This window comes from Sphaeramia orbicularis, chromosome 6 (assembly GCF_902148855.1).
Source record: "Sphaeramia orbicularis chromosome 6, fSphaOr1.1, whole genome shotgun sequence".
Lineage (NCBI taxonomy): Eukaryota > Metazoa > Chordata > Actinopteri > Kurtiformes > Apogonidae > Sphaeramia > Sphaeramia orbicularis.
The window spans coordinates 56,748,475-56,767,346 of record NC_043962.1 but is presented as its reverse complement, the minus strand read 5'-3'; the positions used below and the strand labels follow the sequence as shown (position 1 = coordinate 56,767,346).

The window sequence follows — 18,872 nt, the reverse complement described above, 5'->3', positions numbered from 1 at the left end:
ATCTGCTCAAACATTTGTCCACAGAATGTGATTCATTTGATTTGATACTTAGCGGCGCTTGTGAATATAGCGGCAGAGTGAACACTAGGCCGTCATCTGGGCCCAGTTCCAGTTCTGGTGCGGGCAACAAATGTCGTACCCCCTCAAATACAAGTTTCCAAAGATAGGGGAAAGGAAAAGAGGTGCACAACAATGGGAGACGGGCAGAGTCGAACCAGTTCCACATAGTACAAATGCGACAAAAGAGAAATTAGTAAAGAGTCTTTAGTTTCACTTTCACTGTACATACCCACACGCCCCCCCCCCCCCCCCCCACTGTATATGTTACATTTTCTGTGCAGAGATGGAAATATAAAAGACAGTTAATGCAAACAAAGCCGTTTGTACTCTTTTATTCCTTCACCCAATAAGAATCGATAAGGAATCGGATCAATAAGCAAAATCGATAATGGAATCGGAATCGTTAAATTCTTATTGATTCCCATCCCTAACTGCACGGCTGCTTACCTCTCCCATAGAGATCCGGAACAAAAGGGAAGAGGTAAAGACGCCAAAACTGTACTTACAGCGGGCAGTGTCACTCTGTAAATCGCTCGTTGGGGAACAGACTCAAATTAAAAGTTGCACATACTGACTCGGAGGCCCATAATGTCAGGTATGAACCAAAAGAACTGAAAATAAAATGAACAGATTTTGTGTAATTATAACAAACAATACACAATCTACGTTCCTACCCTCACCTATGGTCATGAGCTTTGGGTCATGACCGAAAGGACAAGATCCCGGACACAAGCGGTCGAAATGAGTTTCCTCCGCAGGGTGGCCGGGCGCACCCTTAGGGATAGGGTGAGGAGCTCAGTCACCAGGAAGGAGCTCAGAGTAGAGCCGCTGCTCCTCCGCATCGAGAGGGGCCAGCTGAGGTGGCTCGGGCATCTGTTTTGGATGCCTCCTGGACGCCTTCCTGGGGCGGTGTTCCGGGCATGTCCCACTGGGAGGAGACCTCGGGGAAGACCTAGGACACGCTGGACAGACTATGTCTCTCGGCTGGCCTGGGAACGCCTTGGGGTCCCCCCGGAAGAGCTGGAGGAGGAGTCTGGGGAGAGGGAAGTCTGGGCATCCCTGCTTAGACTGTTACCCCCGCGACCCGGCCCCGGATAAAGCGGAAGATAATGGATGGATACACAATGGGCTGGATCTATCAAAGGTCTGCGTGTATTAAAACATGTGCAAACTCATTGCACTTGCAAAAAAATGTATAAACTGATTTACTAACAGTGACACTATAAGGGTTGCGTCTTTCAAAGGTGTAAAATAGTGCGTCTGCATCAGTTAGTACATTTGGCACAATGAATATGAAATATGAGGTGTTTACACACAATTGTATGTGTGGTGGGAGGAGAAAATGTAAATATATTAATTTAGCACACGCAAAGTGATTTATCAAAATCAGAAAGCAATTTTGCTGATAGAAACCGAGTCTATATTTAACACGTCTGAAAGGAGGAGTAAACGGGTTGGATGTGTAATTACACACACATGGAAGTGGATAGGAGACAAAGAAATGATGAAACCAGATACAGAGAACACATTTTACACCCTCATGTGAACATTTTTGGAATGACGGATGAAAAAATAATTGAGACATATGTGCCCCCCCCACACACTTTACGGGACTGTTTTCCACTCCTGATGATTGTGATTAAAAATATGCACTGACATTAGGCTACAGTGGGACTAAATTATGTGCGTGTGACAGTCATTCAATCCAACTAGCCCCCCCCCCCCCACACACACACACACACACACACACACCTTTAAAATGAAAAATTAATGAATGAATGAGTCATGCCACACCTTCTATGTCTATACTCCTCCAGCGTCACATTTCCTTGGTCTGGATCATTCAGTCTCTGTTCCATGTGTGTTGGTTTATCCCACAGCAGTTTTTACAGTGTATTGTCTCCAATAGCGCACGTGAAACACTCATTTAAATAGGGCGGTCTGCAAGACTTTGCAGCTGTTGTAATTTGCACAAGTAATCTGAGTAAGTCACCTGCAAACTGTGGTCACACCCCCCATGCAAAATTCTAGACTGCACAAGCAAATTACTACACGCACATTGGGATCTTAGTAGATCTGGCCCACTATCCTCTACATACCCACACTGCTGCGAAATAACTGACCCTGTTCCAATGGGATAAGTCCATAACTCAGATACTGAGTGCTGGTGTGGATGTAAACGGGCTCAGTGTGTCTGTCCATCCTCTCATGGTGCTTTTCGTTTCTTCATTTGTTCCACTGACCACTCTCTGTTTCTGCCTCATAAACACATGCAGCCGAACTCTGCTAAACTGAAGGTAATGCTCGTCCACGCTTTCATGTCGTTCTCATTTCACCTGTGGACTCTGTGGTTTCCAGGTTCCGTCCTCCTCCACTTGGCTCATTCTGTCATTTTCGTTGTTTCCCATCAGCAGAGTAAAGGCCGGGTTCGACAGAGTGGCGGCCGCACCCCGTCTCCCCCCCTGAGCCCCAGAGCGCCCCCTGTGACGGACGCAGATGCCGCAGGAGGAGCTGAGGAGTCTGCGGGCGCGGAGCTGAGCGAACAGCAACAGCTGGCGATGCAGCAGGAGGAGCGGATCCTCACCGAACAGATCGAGAGTCTGCAGAAAGAAAAGTAGGAAGGCAGTCTGACACGTCCCTGAGGAGCCTGAGGTCAGAGCACAAAGACAGGGTTCTGATGTCATGTGTTTGTGAGCAGGGAGGACCTCACCTACGAGATGTTGACCTTGGAGCCCAGGACGTCCGACGATGAAACTCCTGAGTCCGAAGCGTCCATCGGTACCGCGGACAGCTCAGAGAACATCACCATGGAGACGCAGGGAGCGACCTCTGACCCCTCTGGTATCTGTGTTCATTCCACAGCTTTAAACAGTCTTTTATCAATCTGACATTGACAAAAGACAAAAACGAAGGGACTTTTATCCATAATTTTTATCCGTTTTAGTTAGTTTTGTAAACACACAATACAGTTTCAGTTATCGTTTTTTTCTTTTAATTATAGTTTTTATTCATTTCAGTTAACGAAAATGTTTTTACAATTCTAGTTTCCGTCCTTTCGTTAGTTTTCGTTAATGGTAATAACTTTGGTCTGTTCTGACTCTGCAGATCGAGGTGGTCTTTGTTCCAGATCGTCGGAGGTGAAAAGCCGCCGAGCGCTGCGTCGCCAGCCCGACTCCCAGGACTCGGCCGACTCCACCTCCACTGTCTGCTCCTACCAGCCCACCTCCTCCTCCTCCAACACCTCCGGATCCCCCTCCCCTCACTACCGCTTCCGGTCATCGTCCTCAGGGCCGCTGCTGTCCTCCTGCGGCCTGGGGGCTCCACCGGGGGGGGAGGCCGAAGGCGGTCCCAAAACGGGGAAGACCCGGCACCGGATCAGGCTGAGCCGGAGTTCGCCGCGAGAACCAGCCGGACACCGCAGGGACCCGGAATTCAGCCCCGCCGCCCCCCCACAGCTGGTTCTGTACGGCAGCAATGAGTTCATGGTGTGATGCCAAGGAGGTGGGTGGGGGTCCGGGGTGAACGAGGCTGGTCCTCAGAGCCCACAAACCCCTCCTCAAACCAGGGTGTCAACAGGAAACAGTCCTGAACTCAGATCTGTTTGACTCCTGCTGAAGCTGCGACGGTCAGTCCGAGAAATGACCTGCAAAGCCAAATATACAAAACCCACAACCCCCCCGACCTGACCCCCCCCCCCCAAACCAGTCAGACAGAAATGTAGCCATACTGACTGAATGTTTACACAGGAGGCCAACAGGCTGCATGCGTCTCACACACGCTATGTCACATGATGTTATTATTATTATTATTATTATTATTATTATTATTATTATTATTATTATTATGTACCCCTTTTCCACCAATGTGAGCCTAGTACAAGTTCTGGTCTGGTTCTAGTGCTGGTTCAGAGACCAGGGTGTCCTGATCACATCCTCTTCTGTTTTATTTCTAATCAATAGTCACTGCAGATCTTCTGGAACTGTTGAATCCATACGTTTTGTTTTCCAGTTGACATGTTTAGTAAAAGGTATGTGGTGGTAGTTGAAGATCAGAGCTGGGTCTTTACACAGTATCTGAACGCTGTAAACAGCTTCTCATTAATCAAAGGGACAAATGGCACAATTGTATATGCAACCAAAACAGTGTCTGTCTGGTTGGTATTAGGGTGTCGCTGCCGTTTTTAGTCCATCTAGGTCAGGGCTGTCAAACACACTTTAGTTCAGAGACACATTCAGGTAAATATGATCTCAATCAGGCCGGACCAGAAAAGTAATAACATAATAACCTATAAATAATGACAACTCCAAAGTTTTGTCTAGTTTAGTGTGAAAAAAGTAAAATTACATTATGAAAATGTTTACATCTACAAAGTATTATTTTAAAAAAGTGAGATTAACTTGAACAGCCTGAAAAATAAGTGCAATTTTAACAATATTCTGCCTCAGTTTATTATTTACACATGTAAATTGTAACATACAGACCACAGTGGATCTGCAAACACACAAAACATTTAATAACAGACACAATATTGGTACAATTACACTGGTTTTTCTTCAGACATTTCAGGCTACGCAGAGGTGTTCATGTTAGTCCCTGTTTTGTGAAAGGATAGTTTGTAAATGCAAATGTTCCTTTTTAATCACACTAAAACAAAGAGATGAATTCGTATTTGTCATTATTTTTATTATTTATTATTATTATTATTAATTAAGTCACTATTGCATTGAATCGTGGGAAACCCTGGTTTCTAGTTGTGGCTGTTTTTGTCCTGGGCAGAGCTGACTTTAGGGAAAAGATGTGAGTCTATATTTTGTAAGTACTGACATAAAAATGTATTGTTACATAATGATAGGTATTATTTTACATATTTAGTTGATGTAATAGATTACAATGGGTACTGATGATATCCTGCACTTCATCATTGTCAGTACTGAGGGTGCGGTGTGAAAAAGGGGGTGTTTTTAAAATCCACATCCTGACCCTGAGGGGCAGTATCCTGGTCACCCAGGCCAGATATTTGTTGTGTATTCACACATGCTGTACCACATTTGTCTAGTAGTCACCGTCAAAGTGTAAAATTACCTCATAGTTCTAAGTGTAGGCAACGTGATCCTGGCCATAGCAATGTGATTATAAGACTAATGTATTTAAAATGACTAATATCTGACAAAATATTGGTCCTATCAACTTGCTGTTTTCACTAGTCTGTTCACTGACCAAAAATACATTTTATTTATTTATTCAGTCCAGTCTAAATGATTGGAAAGGAGCAGGATGAAGAAAACTTCTAATACCTGCTCCTTTCTTCAAACATCTGCTTACATCAGATGGGTTGCCGTTACAGCTATTACAGTAAACAGTTTACATGATAGTCAATGTAAATAAAACAAATCCAACATCCATAAGTTAAATTATTTCCTTTCATGCTTTTATAAAGCTTCTCTATTCTTACCTTATACAACCTCTTAAACTGAAAAATATTTATACAGCTTTTCTCTTCCATTGCCAAAGAATTCAACATTCTGACACCAACAACACAAACACACATTTGCTTCACATTAGTTCAAACCCTTTGCTGTTTCAAATTAGACCTCTTCTATGTTCTTCATCCTGTGATACTAAAACAAATAATCTCTGCAAATTTGCAGCAAAAGTCCGTTTCTCACTCTAAACACAATCAGCAATGTCCTTAATTCAGCTAACTCTGTAAACTGAAACAATCCTAATTTAATAAACTACTCATTTGTATGTTCATAAGTATGACAAACTGTAGCAGTCAGCTCTGTACGGACACACACACACACAGAGTCCACTTCCCTTTTAAAATATACGATTATATTATTATTTTACTGGTTCTGATCCACTTTAGATCATAATGATCTGAATGTAGACCCTGAACTAAAATGATTTAACATTGGTTGTTAATATCTTCAGTATCATTTTTGCATTTCACAGATTCTTCCCATGGGCCGGATCGGACCCTTTGGTGGGCTGCTTTTGGCCCATGGGCCTTATGTTTGACACCTCTGATCTAGGTCAAACCTATGCAAGAGCCTCTTAAAGTTTTGAAGGTGGCGTTACAGACTCTTTTAGACACTTGGAGCTGTGTCAGCACCACCCACTGGACTGGACATACTGCCCTCATGGTCCATCTGAGGGTTTGGACACCAGCCAAACTCTAGTCTGGTCCAAACTCATGTAGGGGAGAATGTTTTTGGTTTGAATGTTTGTTCCTCCTTCTCCTACAGACTTGTTTCCATCCTGTTTGGTCCTGTTTTCTGTAATATTAGTGAAACGGACTCATCCCATCCCAATGGACTCATGAATATGGCAGTGGTTTGGAGCAGGTTCATACCAAGGTTTTTATCGTTAAAGGTCTGATTTGTGTCGATACAAGGAGTCAACGTAGGAAAAGGTATCATTTTAATTTTGAGAGGATGGGAAAACAAAACCAGCTGCAGAAGGAAACCAATGTGTCCAAGACTGACAACACATCAGTCCACAAAACCAGAACTAAATGGAACAAATGTAAACGGAACAAAAGCCTAAATCTTGGTTCATACTTTCAGGTGTGAAAAGACCCAAAGAACCAGGTTTGTTTTCCAGAACGACCAGGTTGTTCCACCATGAGCAGATGTTGGTTCTGGACCAAAGGTCGTTGTTTGGGTGACAGTAGAAACATGCACTGACCCGGCTCCAAACCCGATCAGAACCAGACCTTGACCTGCCTCGGTGGAAAAGGGGGATGAGAGTTAAAGCTGTACATAGAACAAGTCGAGTGCTGCTACTCGTTGTTTCTCGTTGGTTCTGTTTTATAAGGTGAAAGTGGCAGGTGGATTCCGGTTACTCTGGGGTTCCTGTTGCTGGTTTTTACTGGTTTTACTGGTGTGTATTTTTTAAACCAGCGTCATGAACACCAGTGTTACCGTCAGGACTTGAATTTTCTCCATTGTTGCTGTATTATAGGTGGTGGTGCTGTGGGTATTGTTCTCCTGTTCTGGTTTATTTCGACGCAGATGGAAGTCGTTCTTCTTTCCTGTGTTTGTGACGTGATATTTGGACCATGAGGTGAGTACTGGTCCAAATATCTCGTCTGTGACGTTCTCTGAGCCATCCTCTCCTCTCCTCTCCTTCGTCCATGACAGCAGCTCGTCTTTCTCTTCTTTTTCTCCTCTTTTTCTTCTCTTCCGGCTCTGGCTGTGAATCGTAGCATCGAATCAGACAAAAACCTGTAGCATCTCTAACTCAGACCGTCCACACTGGTCTATCCTCAGTTTTACGCTGTGGTTGAACTGAAATGATGTCTCTGTCCAGTAACTCCTGTGTCAGTGTCCTCATAGCATAATGTTCTAACTCAAACACAAGTGGACAAAAGTATGTGGACACATAGAATTCAGGTGATTGTTTTTCTAACGGGTCTGGGATCCAAAACAATAAGGACTAATGTCAGAATCAAGGTTATTATCATTAATGAAAACTAACAAAATGAAATTGTAAAAACACTTTCGTTAACTGAAATAAACAAAAACTATAATTAAAAGAAAAAAACGATAACTAACTGAAACTGTATTTTACGCTTACAAAACTAACTAAAATATATCAAAATTATGGATAAAATTCCCTTTGTTTTCGTCTTTGTCAATGTTGGATTGATACGAAAGCAATTTATTTTGCTCTAGCAATTTTATCTGCTGTCACCGTATGATATTTAAGGGTCCGCCGCTTGTGTTCACTTGTGGTTTACAGTCGTCTTCTGGTCCCCACTCTACCTGGAAACATGGAGACTAAAGTTAGATGAAAGCAGCAGAGTCCTGTCTGGGATTTATTTGAATACGACGACAGAGAAGAAGAGAAAAGAGACGACTAAATTAAAATTAATACTAAAACTAAGCTTTTTTTTTTTTTAATTAAAACTAATAAAAACTAGTAAACCTGCTCTAAAAACATATTAAAACTAACTGAATTACAGAAAAAATGTCAAAACTAAATGAAACTAAACTATAATGAAAAATCCAAAACTGTTATAACCTTGGTCAGAATATAGTTTGATATTATGGGATAAAAATCCTATTGATTATTAATATTGATGTTTCTGTGTCCGATCCTCCTGAACAGGACATCTGACAGCTGGAGACATGATGTCTCCACAGATTTATGTCCATAGAGTTTAGAAACATCAATATTTCCTTAAAGTTTAATGGTAGATGTTTCTTCCTCAGTCAGATGTGATGACAGTAGATGGTTTGATGAGGAAGAAAATTATCATTTACAGTCAGAGCAGGAAAAATATTAGACATATTTAGAGGAAGAACATTGAAAATCAGTCATGGATATAATAAAACAAAATCAGTGTTGAGAGAAATTCAGTCCAAACCATCTGTGAGTCATTTTGGAAACGAAGATAACAAGAAAAGCACTCGGAGAGCGCCAAGAGATCTGCCCCCCCACCCCCCCACCACCACCACCACCAAAATTTAATCATTTCTTCCTTGTGCCAGTATCAATATTTCCTGAAAATTTCATGAAAATCCGTCTATAACTTTTTGAATTATCTTGCTAACAAACAAACACGCCAATACACAAAGCAAACTCATTACAATACCTCCTGGCGGTAAAAATTTAACCCAAACTAACCAATGCACTGATATCTATCCCATAATATCAAACTATATTCTGACATTAGTCCTTAATGTTTTGGATCCCAGAGCCCTGTTAGAACAGAAACACCTGGATTCAATGTGTAAACATACTTTTGTCCATATAGTTTCTGACTTAGCTCATTATGATATGAGGATAATGATATGTAGAGGTGCCAAGTAACCAAGTACAAATACTTCATTACTGTCTGTCAGTAGAGCTTTCTTTTACCTGTACTTAAGTATTTTATGTTTGTGGATTTTACTCCTATCATTTAAAAAACAATTAACTGTTTTTTCTGCTGTTATATTTTCAAAACAGGCTTGTTACTTAAAAAAAAAATGATATGAAATACACAAGACAAAAATGTTAAAAAATGCAAAATGAGATCTACGTCAGAGCCTGTACTTTGTCACTTTTACTGCAGTAAAGATGTGGACTCGGTACTTGTACTGATCCCACGGTGTGTGTTTTTACTGGAGTATCTGTACTTCGACTGGATGAAACTCTGTATGCACTTTGACCACCTCTGCCTATGGCTGTAGTTTCTCTTCTTTCACTCAGTTTCTTCTTCTTCAGCTGCAGTTTCTGTCTTTGCTCGCTGCGTCTTTGCTGAGATTTTCTGATCAATCGTTTCTCTGTCTCACCGCCACAATCAGTGTTAATCTCAATCTGAAGCTGAAGGACTGTAACGCCAGCTTTAACGCAGCCAGACGTCCTTTAAAAGAAAACTTTGAACAATGAAAGGACAAACGGACCGATGTCGGAGAAGATGTCCACGATATTAAAAAAAAGTCTAAAGTGAATGTACGTGTCACTGGAAGGCATGCTCTGCTTTCTCTTTTCTACACATGTATGTATGTATGTAGTATTTATGATCAGACGTTGGGTGTTTAAAGGATATATTATCCTGTGTATGGTTCATCATGTTTGTGCTGCATTGTGTCTGTTCGTCTGCTCCACTCGGGCCACATTATGGTGCAATCTGTGTTTCTCTTTCATTTTTTAATGTTACAAACATGTTTATGGTTGTAAGAAAAAAAAGACTTTATGAGGAAAATTCATCTGCTTATTAAAAAAGTAAAACTGCTGACAAATAAACCAGTTGTTTCATCTTTACAGAACCTGCAGATTGAATGTATTTAGTACATAGATAGAAAAGGAGTTCCACAGGATTGCAGGACCAGGGGTATTTTCCTTCTCAGTTTGCACAAGCTTTTACAGCAGCAATTACATTTGGTGAACACTCAGTCTCTACTGACGTCCTGTTTGACTCTCCCATGTTGTATCTTAGTCAGTCTGAGCGTGATCTCTTGTCCTCATCTTTGCAAGATACTTGTCAGTGATGATAAAGATGAGCTTCTTGATCTCATGGATCGTTTGGGAGTAAAAACAGCACCAACACAACAGAACTTGAAAGCTGTGCTTCTCCATGTGGCCCACAAGCAAATGATCCAGCAACCAAAATATGCACTGGACAACATTTCAGAAGTGGCAGGACCAATGCTTAGGGAGTTTTTCCCTAGAGTGCAGGAAATGCAGAAGCTCTATGACGATCTCAAACCAACAAGAAAGGTGTTAAAGCTGTTCACCGCTTCTCCAACCGCTTCAGCAGAGAACCAAAGTTTGTGTTTTTTACATCAGTACATAAGGGGATTGGATAAAATAGGCCTCCGGAAGATGTTGAGATTCATGACAGGGTCAGATGTCATCTGCTTTAAAGAAATTGAAGTCATATTCACCTCCTTGGAAGGGCTAGCACGGCGGCCAATTGCACACGCATGTGGCCCAACTTTGGAGCTGTCAACATACAACAGCTATGCAGAGCTCCGAACTGAAATGGAGGCAATATTGTCCAGCAACTTCTATGCAATGGACATTGCATAGGAGTGCCTCGCTCACTCACATGCACACAATGAATCATTACTTCCTCAAACAGTGCTTTCTGTTCAACTTTAGATAGTGTGTGAATGTGACACAGACCACATTTAACTCAGTAACTTTATAAGTAGAGGAGGATATCTTTTTTATGTTCAATTTTACTATCATATTCTTTTGATGGACTCAAGGGAATACTTCATCCAATGCTAATATTCGAACTGGCAAAATATTTTGTGGTTGTAGTGTTTGCTTTGGGACAAAATAGTGTTCTTACAGTTATCATGACATTTACACAATTCTTTGTTATCCTCCATATACATTTTATAATGTTTATAGGAAGTTTTATACCTTTCTCTGTCAAAGTATTTAAGATTTTTCACTTAAGTACTTTCAAGTTTCAAGTTATCAGTTAACCCTTAAGTAAGGTGTCATTATCTTAACATGTTTTGATAATGTTCTTGTGGGATGTTTTTTTTAGGTATTCTACTGTTTTATGGTAGCTCTGACTACCTTGAAGTTGAGTTGAGCTATGTTTGAACCGTTAAGTCAGCTGTTAATTAAGAGTAACAAATCATTTAACTGTTTTTCCCTTCTTCCAAATAGAACAACCCCAAGTTACTCCTATTTTGTTCTGTTATGTTTACAAATGAGTCTTTACTTGCACATAACCTTACGTAGCCATTGCAACAAATGGTACAGGGTAATATACTGTGACGGCTGGTACGTAAATAACGATGAGGGAAAACAGGCATCTTGTCTCAAAAAGCAGAACCACTGAGTTACAATAACTCCAAGGAGGACCCTTTTAGTTTTAACTTTTGGAAAGTGCAATTAATCAAACTGGGAAAAAAAAAGAAAAGAAATAAATGTAAGTCTGCTTTTATCAAAGAAAATGTATTTGTAAGTATTATGGCAACATGTCTACATTTCATAAATATTTATGAAGGCTAACCATATTTCATCACAGTACATTGACCAGATTTGCAACCAGAGACTTCACATCATAAATGTTGACTTGTTATTGTTAAGTTGCAATTGAAACTAAAGCAAATACGGTGTATCTTTTTTCTGCTGAGGTTGATAATTTGACAGAATAAACTATTACAAATGTTTACTTAATGCTTTGATACTACAAGACTCAAAAAATATGTACAAGTTCATGTAGGATGTATTATAATTTCAGATTTCTCACTATTTACTGATGATGGAGTCAATCACTTTATTCTACAAGCTCACCTTTAATCAATCATCAGTTTAAGTTCCTTAATTCGCTGTTACTTAATATAATACTTGGTATAGACCCCAGTTGTAGGACCCTCAAGTTTATTGGAGACACTTGCTTGGCCTTCCTTATTAAATTTGAAGACTTGATATTTCCACAAATAATTACCTTTTTACTTTTTTTTTTTTTTTACTGAACATCGTTTACAACATTGAGAACATTAGCTATATCTTGTTATTGCTAAAGACTGACAGTCTTAACTATCATTACTTTCAATCTCTAACCACTGTTTCTTATTATGTTTTCAATACTTTTATTGTACAGCTGCACAGTAATTTCATTACTGTTCATGTATCTACTGTGTTATACAAATCACTTTTTTGTTGTGATTACTAATGTTATATCACAACAGGGTAAGGTATACTTGAACAAAATTCTCTGGCAGATAAAGTAAAATTTTGAATATCTACTCAAATTTCAAAGTTTTATAGACAAAGAAATTTGAATTAAAAGATAGAATGAAATATGGCTAACATCCTCAATGTTGTAAATGATGTACAATAAATGGTGAATATTCTTGTATGTACAGCTACTGGTCCATACCAACTGATATATGAATTAACAGAGAAGTAAGTTACGTTGATTGATAATCTATTGAAAGTGAACTCACTGAATTAAATCAAAGTAACTTCATTAATTAATGGTGAGCAACACAAGTTAGTGATACAAATTCATTCATCAGAGGCCTTTCCAGTGACACTGCAAGATTATCATTAATGATGAGGGAGGCACAGATGGTTTATGAAGAAGAACTTTGCCAATTTTGAAAAGTTTGAGGTCAGAAAACGTAACATTTTTACAGAAAGATCAATAGGAAAAGTTACTGGGTTGATGCAATGTGAAATTACTTAATATTTCATAATCTATGTTTTTGTAAAACCGTGCTGAAAAAGGCATATCAAATTTGTTACGGCAGGTATGAGTCATGTAACTCTAAATCAGTCAATTGTAATTTTATTGCATTTCACGCATTATACATATCAATACAGTCTGTTGTATTTCTCAAGTAAACTAAATGTTTAAATTTCATAATTCGGTACATTTAGTGCAAAAAATGTAGATATGGGTGCTTCTATGAAACTGGGTTTATTTTGGTTTCTGGTACTTAGCCAGCTTTGTACACCCAATAATAAAAGAGAAATGTAAACATATTTCCCCCAGCATGGATCTAATGATGACCTCAGATAAATGCAAAAATATTATACTCTTGCTCTGAACCATCCCAAAATTAATGAATTTATAATGAAATATTGGGGACAAAAATAGGACCCAAATATGGACATTAAATCTCCCTAGGTGTCAGTGCATTAGATGTGTAAACGTGTGTGTAAATGGTCTTCTATAGACTCTAAATAAAGACGCTGTGTTATATGTGTGGATCCTAGTGGTTTTTCTAATCCACAAGTGGGTTTTTCATCACTCTCAGTCTCATTCCATGTTTGGTGTGGAACCCATTGTGTCCACTGGTGTTACATGTGGAACCTCAACATTTAAACACAAATAACTCGCCAGTGATTTTGCAACAGTGGTCATTTTTGTGAAACACTCTCCCTTGCATATTTACTTTGATTCCCAACTGTACCTGTGAGAATGAAAAGATATTTTTTTTAAAATAGCGTGTAATTTTCATGTCCTTTTTACCATGTGACATGCAGATTTTTCTATGCACGTGTCAAATAAAATTGTGTTTTATCTGAAAAATAGTTTATTTTATCTCAGTAAATATTTATTCTTAAAACAGACCAAAAATGCTTCCAAACTTGCTTCATTACATACATCTCCATCTGGGTTGAATTTTTGGCCCGTCTGTCCTGCTTTTAGGGACCAGTTTCATAGACGCACCCGTATTCATCTTGCTGTATCATGATGATTGATGACTAGGTGGGTGTTGCCATGGTACCATGGCTAGAAACTTCCTTTTGCTTACTGATTTTCACTAAAAACTGACCAATTTTTAGAAAAAATACACAATTTATTTTTGTGTGTGCATGTGGTTTTTAGATGGCAAAAAACTAGTGTTGAAGAAGCGTTGAAAATGATTATGCTATGATTATAATGACATGATTATAAGCTCACATGTGTACAGTAAGAAATGCTGAGTGCATCTCTGTCGGAACAAGGACAGGAACTGTTTTCAGTCCTACCACCATGCAAAATAAAAAGTTTGTGAACCACAAAATTAGTAAAGAAAACTTAAATGTTATGTCTTCCACACTTCCACCGTGCCAGCTCCACTGGTGGATTTCTCATTGCTGCATGATAGTAGCACTGGAAAATGTTCCTATGTATGTTTGGAATTACCAATTTGTTAGACATGTTTGTGTTATATTATGTTTTTATTCATTCAAAAATAACAATATTTGAACACTGAGACATATGATATAAAATGATACAAATTGAAACATACTATGAAATTTTGAAATTATTTTTTTGATTCTTCAGAAGGACTAATAATGGCTCCAGTTTCAAACAACTGGAATTTTCAGTCAATGATTTAATGGTTCAGATTTTACAGGGTTATCAAATTATTACCCATCCTTTGAAAACTTTAGTTTATATCTGGGCACATATGTAAACGCGCAAAAACATGTACAGCTCAATGGCTTCCTCAGGAGTTGTGGGTGGATGAAGATGGTTTTCTGCCATGGCAAGGCAACAAATGTCAAAGACATCTTTATCGCAGGGATATGGTCCTCTCTGAAGGCATTCCTCCCTGCAAGCCTCTATCTTTGGTTGGGACACCTCTTTCAGACACTCCCAGGCACCATATAGTTCTGGCAAGGTGTACATCATTACTGGACGTCCTCCTGGAGACACAGCACTTCAGGACAGGCGGATTCTGTGGGTGTTCCACATATGAACAACTTCCTGCAGTTCTCTCCACATGCAGAGGAAAGAGGGTAAAGTGAGATAATCTGTCCAAATGATTGCTAACTGCAGAATAAAAGCTTTTGGTCATTATATGGTCATACAGTTTAGTAAGCAGGAGCAAATATTTTCATCACACATCTTAAGAAAACTGTCTGAAGGCAAAACCATTACAGAAAATATCCCTCCTCCTTTAACCTCTGTATGGCCCTATGATATCTCACTAAGAAAAGAGCTGCACATACTGTTAATGGCCTCTGGGCTACAGCTAATTCACATAGAAGCAGTTAATGCATGTCTTGCACTTAAACAATCACCTACCTGGGAAAAAAAAAGCATGCAAACAAATGGAAAAGGCTCAAATACAATTAACCTAATCTAACAAATCAATACAGCAGGAGCATTTTTCAAATTATTTACTGAAGAAAATATAATATACCAAAATGTGTTGGGAAAATGGTTCTGAGGTATTATAGGTGATGGCATTCAATGTGCTATACTATGGGCCTTCTCTTGTGTTTTCACTGAATTATGTTTTTGGATCGATTTTGCTGCTCCGTTAACGTGTATGTTGCATTGGATGTTGTACATTTGTAATTAATTTAACTCATTTAACAATGGGCTGGTAGTTAAGTCTATCTACATCATATTTTTAATCATGAGACATCCATACTGTCTAGTGAGGACAAGATGTTTTTTGAATTTAAAGATTGGGAGCATTTTCTCATCACACAAAGGAACATTCCATCCTTCAGTTTTAGCACCAACATTAAACATCAGCGCATCTTATATTTGGATTTTACTGGGGGGGGGGTACACTTATAAATCAGTTTATTGCCACACTATCATAACAGAGATGGACAAAAACAACATGAACTACACAATACAAATATCTAAAATAGCAGTAATACATTACTTACCTCTATTATTTCAAGATGTGAGAACTGTATCAGACGTCTGTCCAGGAAGTCACCAGAGAAGTGGTCAGAGTCTTTGAGGTGTTGAAATGTGTTCATCCAGAACTGTGCATGTTGTTTCCTCAAAAATCCCCACCAGTGCTCTATTCGCTGGTTATGGTCGCTTGACCCATACAAGTAGCATCTCCCCGAAAATTCATCATCATGATCATGCCTCATAAAAGTCTGCATCTGCTCCATGAAATAAATTTCTGTGCCACAGTCTGATCTGATTCGAGTAGCAGTCCCGTTCACTGAAAGCACCTTATCAATAGAGTATCCAGCGATTACTTTAGGATCACTACTTGTTGAGTATGCATGCAGCCATATCACCATTCACGAGAACCCATCTATGGCACCATTGATGTATATCCCATATGGTTTCAGCTTATCGTAGGAGTCAACATGCCACAAAAACTTTGGGCCTTGATTCTGGTATAAACGTCTCCAAAGGCGATTCCGACGCCTCAGTTGCACTCCGTGGGGATCCAGGATTTTCAGCAGCTGTCTGATGGTCTCCTGAGTCGCCACATAGCCAGCTTGAATGCATTTCAGATGCATCATCTTGTATCCATGAAGCATGCTTTATGTGCCCAGTTGTTCCTGGATAAACATGGCTACGTCCAAGAGATCCGAGCGGTGTTATCGTCTAAAGAGCCTCAGAGTCTTGAGGCGCCTGCGCAAAGTCAACATACTGATAACAATGCCATCCACACTACTTAAAGGCATGAGTTTTTCCCAATGTCTCAAACCTAAACCGAAATAAAACTGAATTAAATTTAAAAGTCAGGGCATGGTTGTTTCCTACAACAGAGAACTTCTGCTTGGATAGAGGCACCACTGTCCCACTGACGCAGACAAAAGAGCTGAAGTCTTTTTTTATTGAGAAAACAGTATCTCATTAATTCAGAAAAACAGCACCAATTTTTTTTTTTTTTTCACTTATTTTTTCTCGTAATTACGAGATAATTATCTCGTTAATTCAGAAAAACAGAGCCGAATTTAATTTTTTGTGTGAATGCAATACGCTTCCGTACTCAACTATTAGAATCCTCACAAAAAAAGTCTGAATGGGACCAAATCTGGATTGAGTTCCAGACAAAAAAATGTTAAAAAAGTTTATCTGTTTTTGTGTCGTGTAGTTGAGAGACAGATACAAAAAGATTGATCTGATAAACTGGATCAAAGTCAACGATGAGTTTAATGGAGTTTAGGAAAGTGGGCAGTGTCTCCAACATTCCAAAGCCAAAGTCCAGCGTGCAGAGGTTGAGTGAATGTGGTCTGGACTCTGTGGATCAGAGTCATGGTTTCAGAGACGCTGTAGAAGGACAGAATACCTGCTGTGTGATCCAGGTCCACTCCGATTCTGGAGGAAACTGGACCAGAGACAGAAGACTGGACACCGTTATGAAGAAATAAAGGAGAGTTATTGTCACAACATAAAACCCAAGATTTGTCATTGAATCCAAATAGACATTCATCAGAGTGTCCTTTTCTCTTAATATCCTTATATGCGACTGCAACTCGAACGTCCCCCCCCCTCCACTCCACCTCCCAGTAACATCGACCAGTCAGACTCTCTCTGCTCAGAACCTGACAATAGACACTGAATCTGTCTGGTTGATCAGGATAGTTCTGTTTTTGACTCATATATGTTCCTCTTTTATTCTCCTCAGACAGTGACAGATCTTCATATGCTGTGTTTGGATCCAGTATGATTTGACATGAATATTGTAAGAATCCTGCTCTGTTCTGTGGTTCTGGTTCTAGTAGAACCTGTGTTTGAGTGATGCTCCGTGAGATGTTGGTCCATTCTTCTGTCAGACTGAGCTGGAGTTTATCTCTGAGCTCTGACACAGCTGTGGTCACATCCTCAAAGTAACTCCGAGGACGGATGTAGACGTGGGATGGGTCTGGATCTTCTCTGTGTGTGGACACTGATGGATACTGGAGTAAAAACTGGTTGTGGTCGTGTGTTTGTGACAGCTTGTCCATCTCACCGTCTTTCCTCCTCAGCTCAGTCATCTCCTGCTCCAGCTTCGACTGCAGCTCTTTGACTCGAATCACTTCAGTTTCCTCCTTGGATCTGATCTGCCACTCCACATCACGCCTTCTTTCCTCCAGGAGTCGGATCAGCTCGGTCAGGATCTTGTGGTTCTTCTCCACTGCTTCATCAGCAGAGCGACTGATGTTCTCTGCCTCCCGTTGAAGCGCCTTCACATCTTTCTGTTTGTCTTCGACTCTCTGCTGGATTTTCTGTCGAATCACCTCCAGCTCCTTCTGCCTCTCAGTCCTTTCTGCTGCAGATGACACTGTGTCGTGGCCTTTATGTTCATCCACAGAGCACAGATAACAGATACACTGATGATCAGTGCGGCAGAACATCTTCATCACCTCACCGTGACGAGAGCAGATGTTCTCCTGGAGCTTCTCCGACGGATCCATCAGCTTGTGTTTCTTAAAGGCAGCAGATTCATGATGAGGCTGAAGGTGTTTGTGGCAGTAGGAGACCAAACACACCAGACAGGACTTGACAGCTTTCCGTTTCCTCCCAGTGCACACATCACAGGCCACATCTTCAGCTCCAGCGTAGCAGTGATCAGCTGCAGCAGCTCTATGTCCAGTCTTCTTCAGCTGTTCCACTAAAACTGCCAGCATGGTGTTTTTGACCAGGACAGGCCTGGGTATGAAGGTCTGTCTGCACTGAGGGCAGCTGTGGAGGTTCTTCCTGTCCTCTCCATCCCAGTGGGTTTTAATACAGCTCATACAGTAGCTGTGTCCACAGGGAATAGTCACCGGAACCTTCAGTAGATCCAAACAGATGGAACAGGAAAATGTTTCCTGATCCAGCTGAACTCCTTTCTGCTCCATTTCTGCTTTGTGTCTCAATGACTGGTTAAGTTTCACTTTGAGTGAAAGCAGTTAGAGCTCTGATCTGTTTAACATGGGCAGTGTTTCCTGTCTGCTGTCTGGATCCGCCTCCTGTTGGCTCCACCCACCTGTAAACTGTCAGATCTACAGGGGAGGAGTCAATGTCATGTGAAAACAGAGTGGAGCTGCTGTGTTTGTTACGACAGAAGACAAACCGGTTTTTGTCAGTCCCATAGACCAGTTGGGTCCTAAATACAGTCAGGGTTTGGACTGTTTTCCTCATCAGCTGCTGTGGATCCTGGTTTGAAGATACTGTC

The 18,872-nt window shown here is 40.3% G+C and overlaps 2 protein-coding genes across 2 annotated transcripts in view; one reads left to right on the top strand and one right to left on the bottom strand.

Moving 5' to 3' along the window:
* Positions 1 to 4,422, top strand: part of myo9ab (myosin IXAb) — a 128,031-nt gene extending 123,609 nt beyond the window's left edge. Inside the window, exons 39-41 of the mRNA XM_030135647.1 lie at positions 2,472 to 2,674; positions 2,759 to 2,901; positions 3,166 to 4,422. Coding sequence (XP_029991507.1) covers positions 2,472 to 2,674; positions 2,759 to 2,901; positions 3,166 to 3,551 — 732 coding nt within the window. The 3' untranslated portion in view covers positions 3,552 to 4,422. The remainder of the gene's footprint in view (positions 1 to 2,471; positions 2,675 to 2,758; positions 2,902 to 3,165) is intronic.
* Positions 4,423 to 16,661: 12,239 nt separating this feature from the next.
* On the bottom strand, positions 16,662 to 18,582 carry LOC115420869 (tripartite motif-containing protein 16-like). Its single transcript, XM_030136440.1, has one exon. It carries the CDS (start codon positions 18,553 to 18,555, stop codon positions 16,885 to 16,887), a length of 1,671 nt encoding a protein of 556 aa, XP_029992300.1. The 5' UTR covers positions 18,556 to 18,582; the 3' UTR covers positions 16,662 to 16,884.
* Between the last annotated feature and the right edge of the window lie 290 nt (positions 18,583 to 18,872).

Coding starts and splice junctions, on each gene's coding strand:
- LOC115420869 (XM_030136440.1), bottom strand. CDS start 18,555: ATGGAGCAGAAAGGAGTTCAGCTGGATCAGGAAACATTTTCCTGTTCC.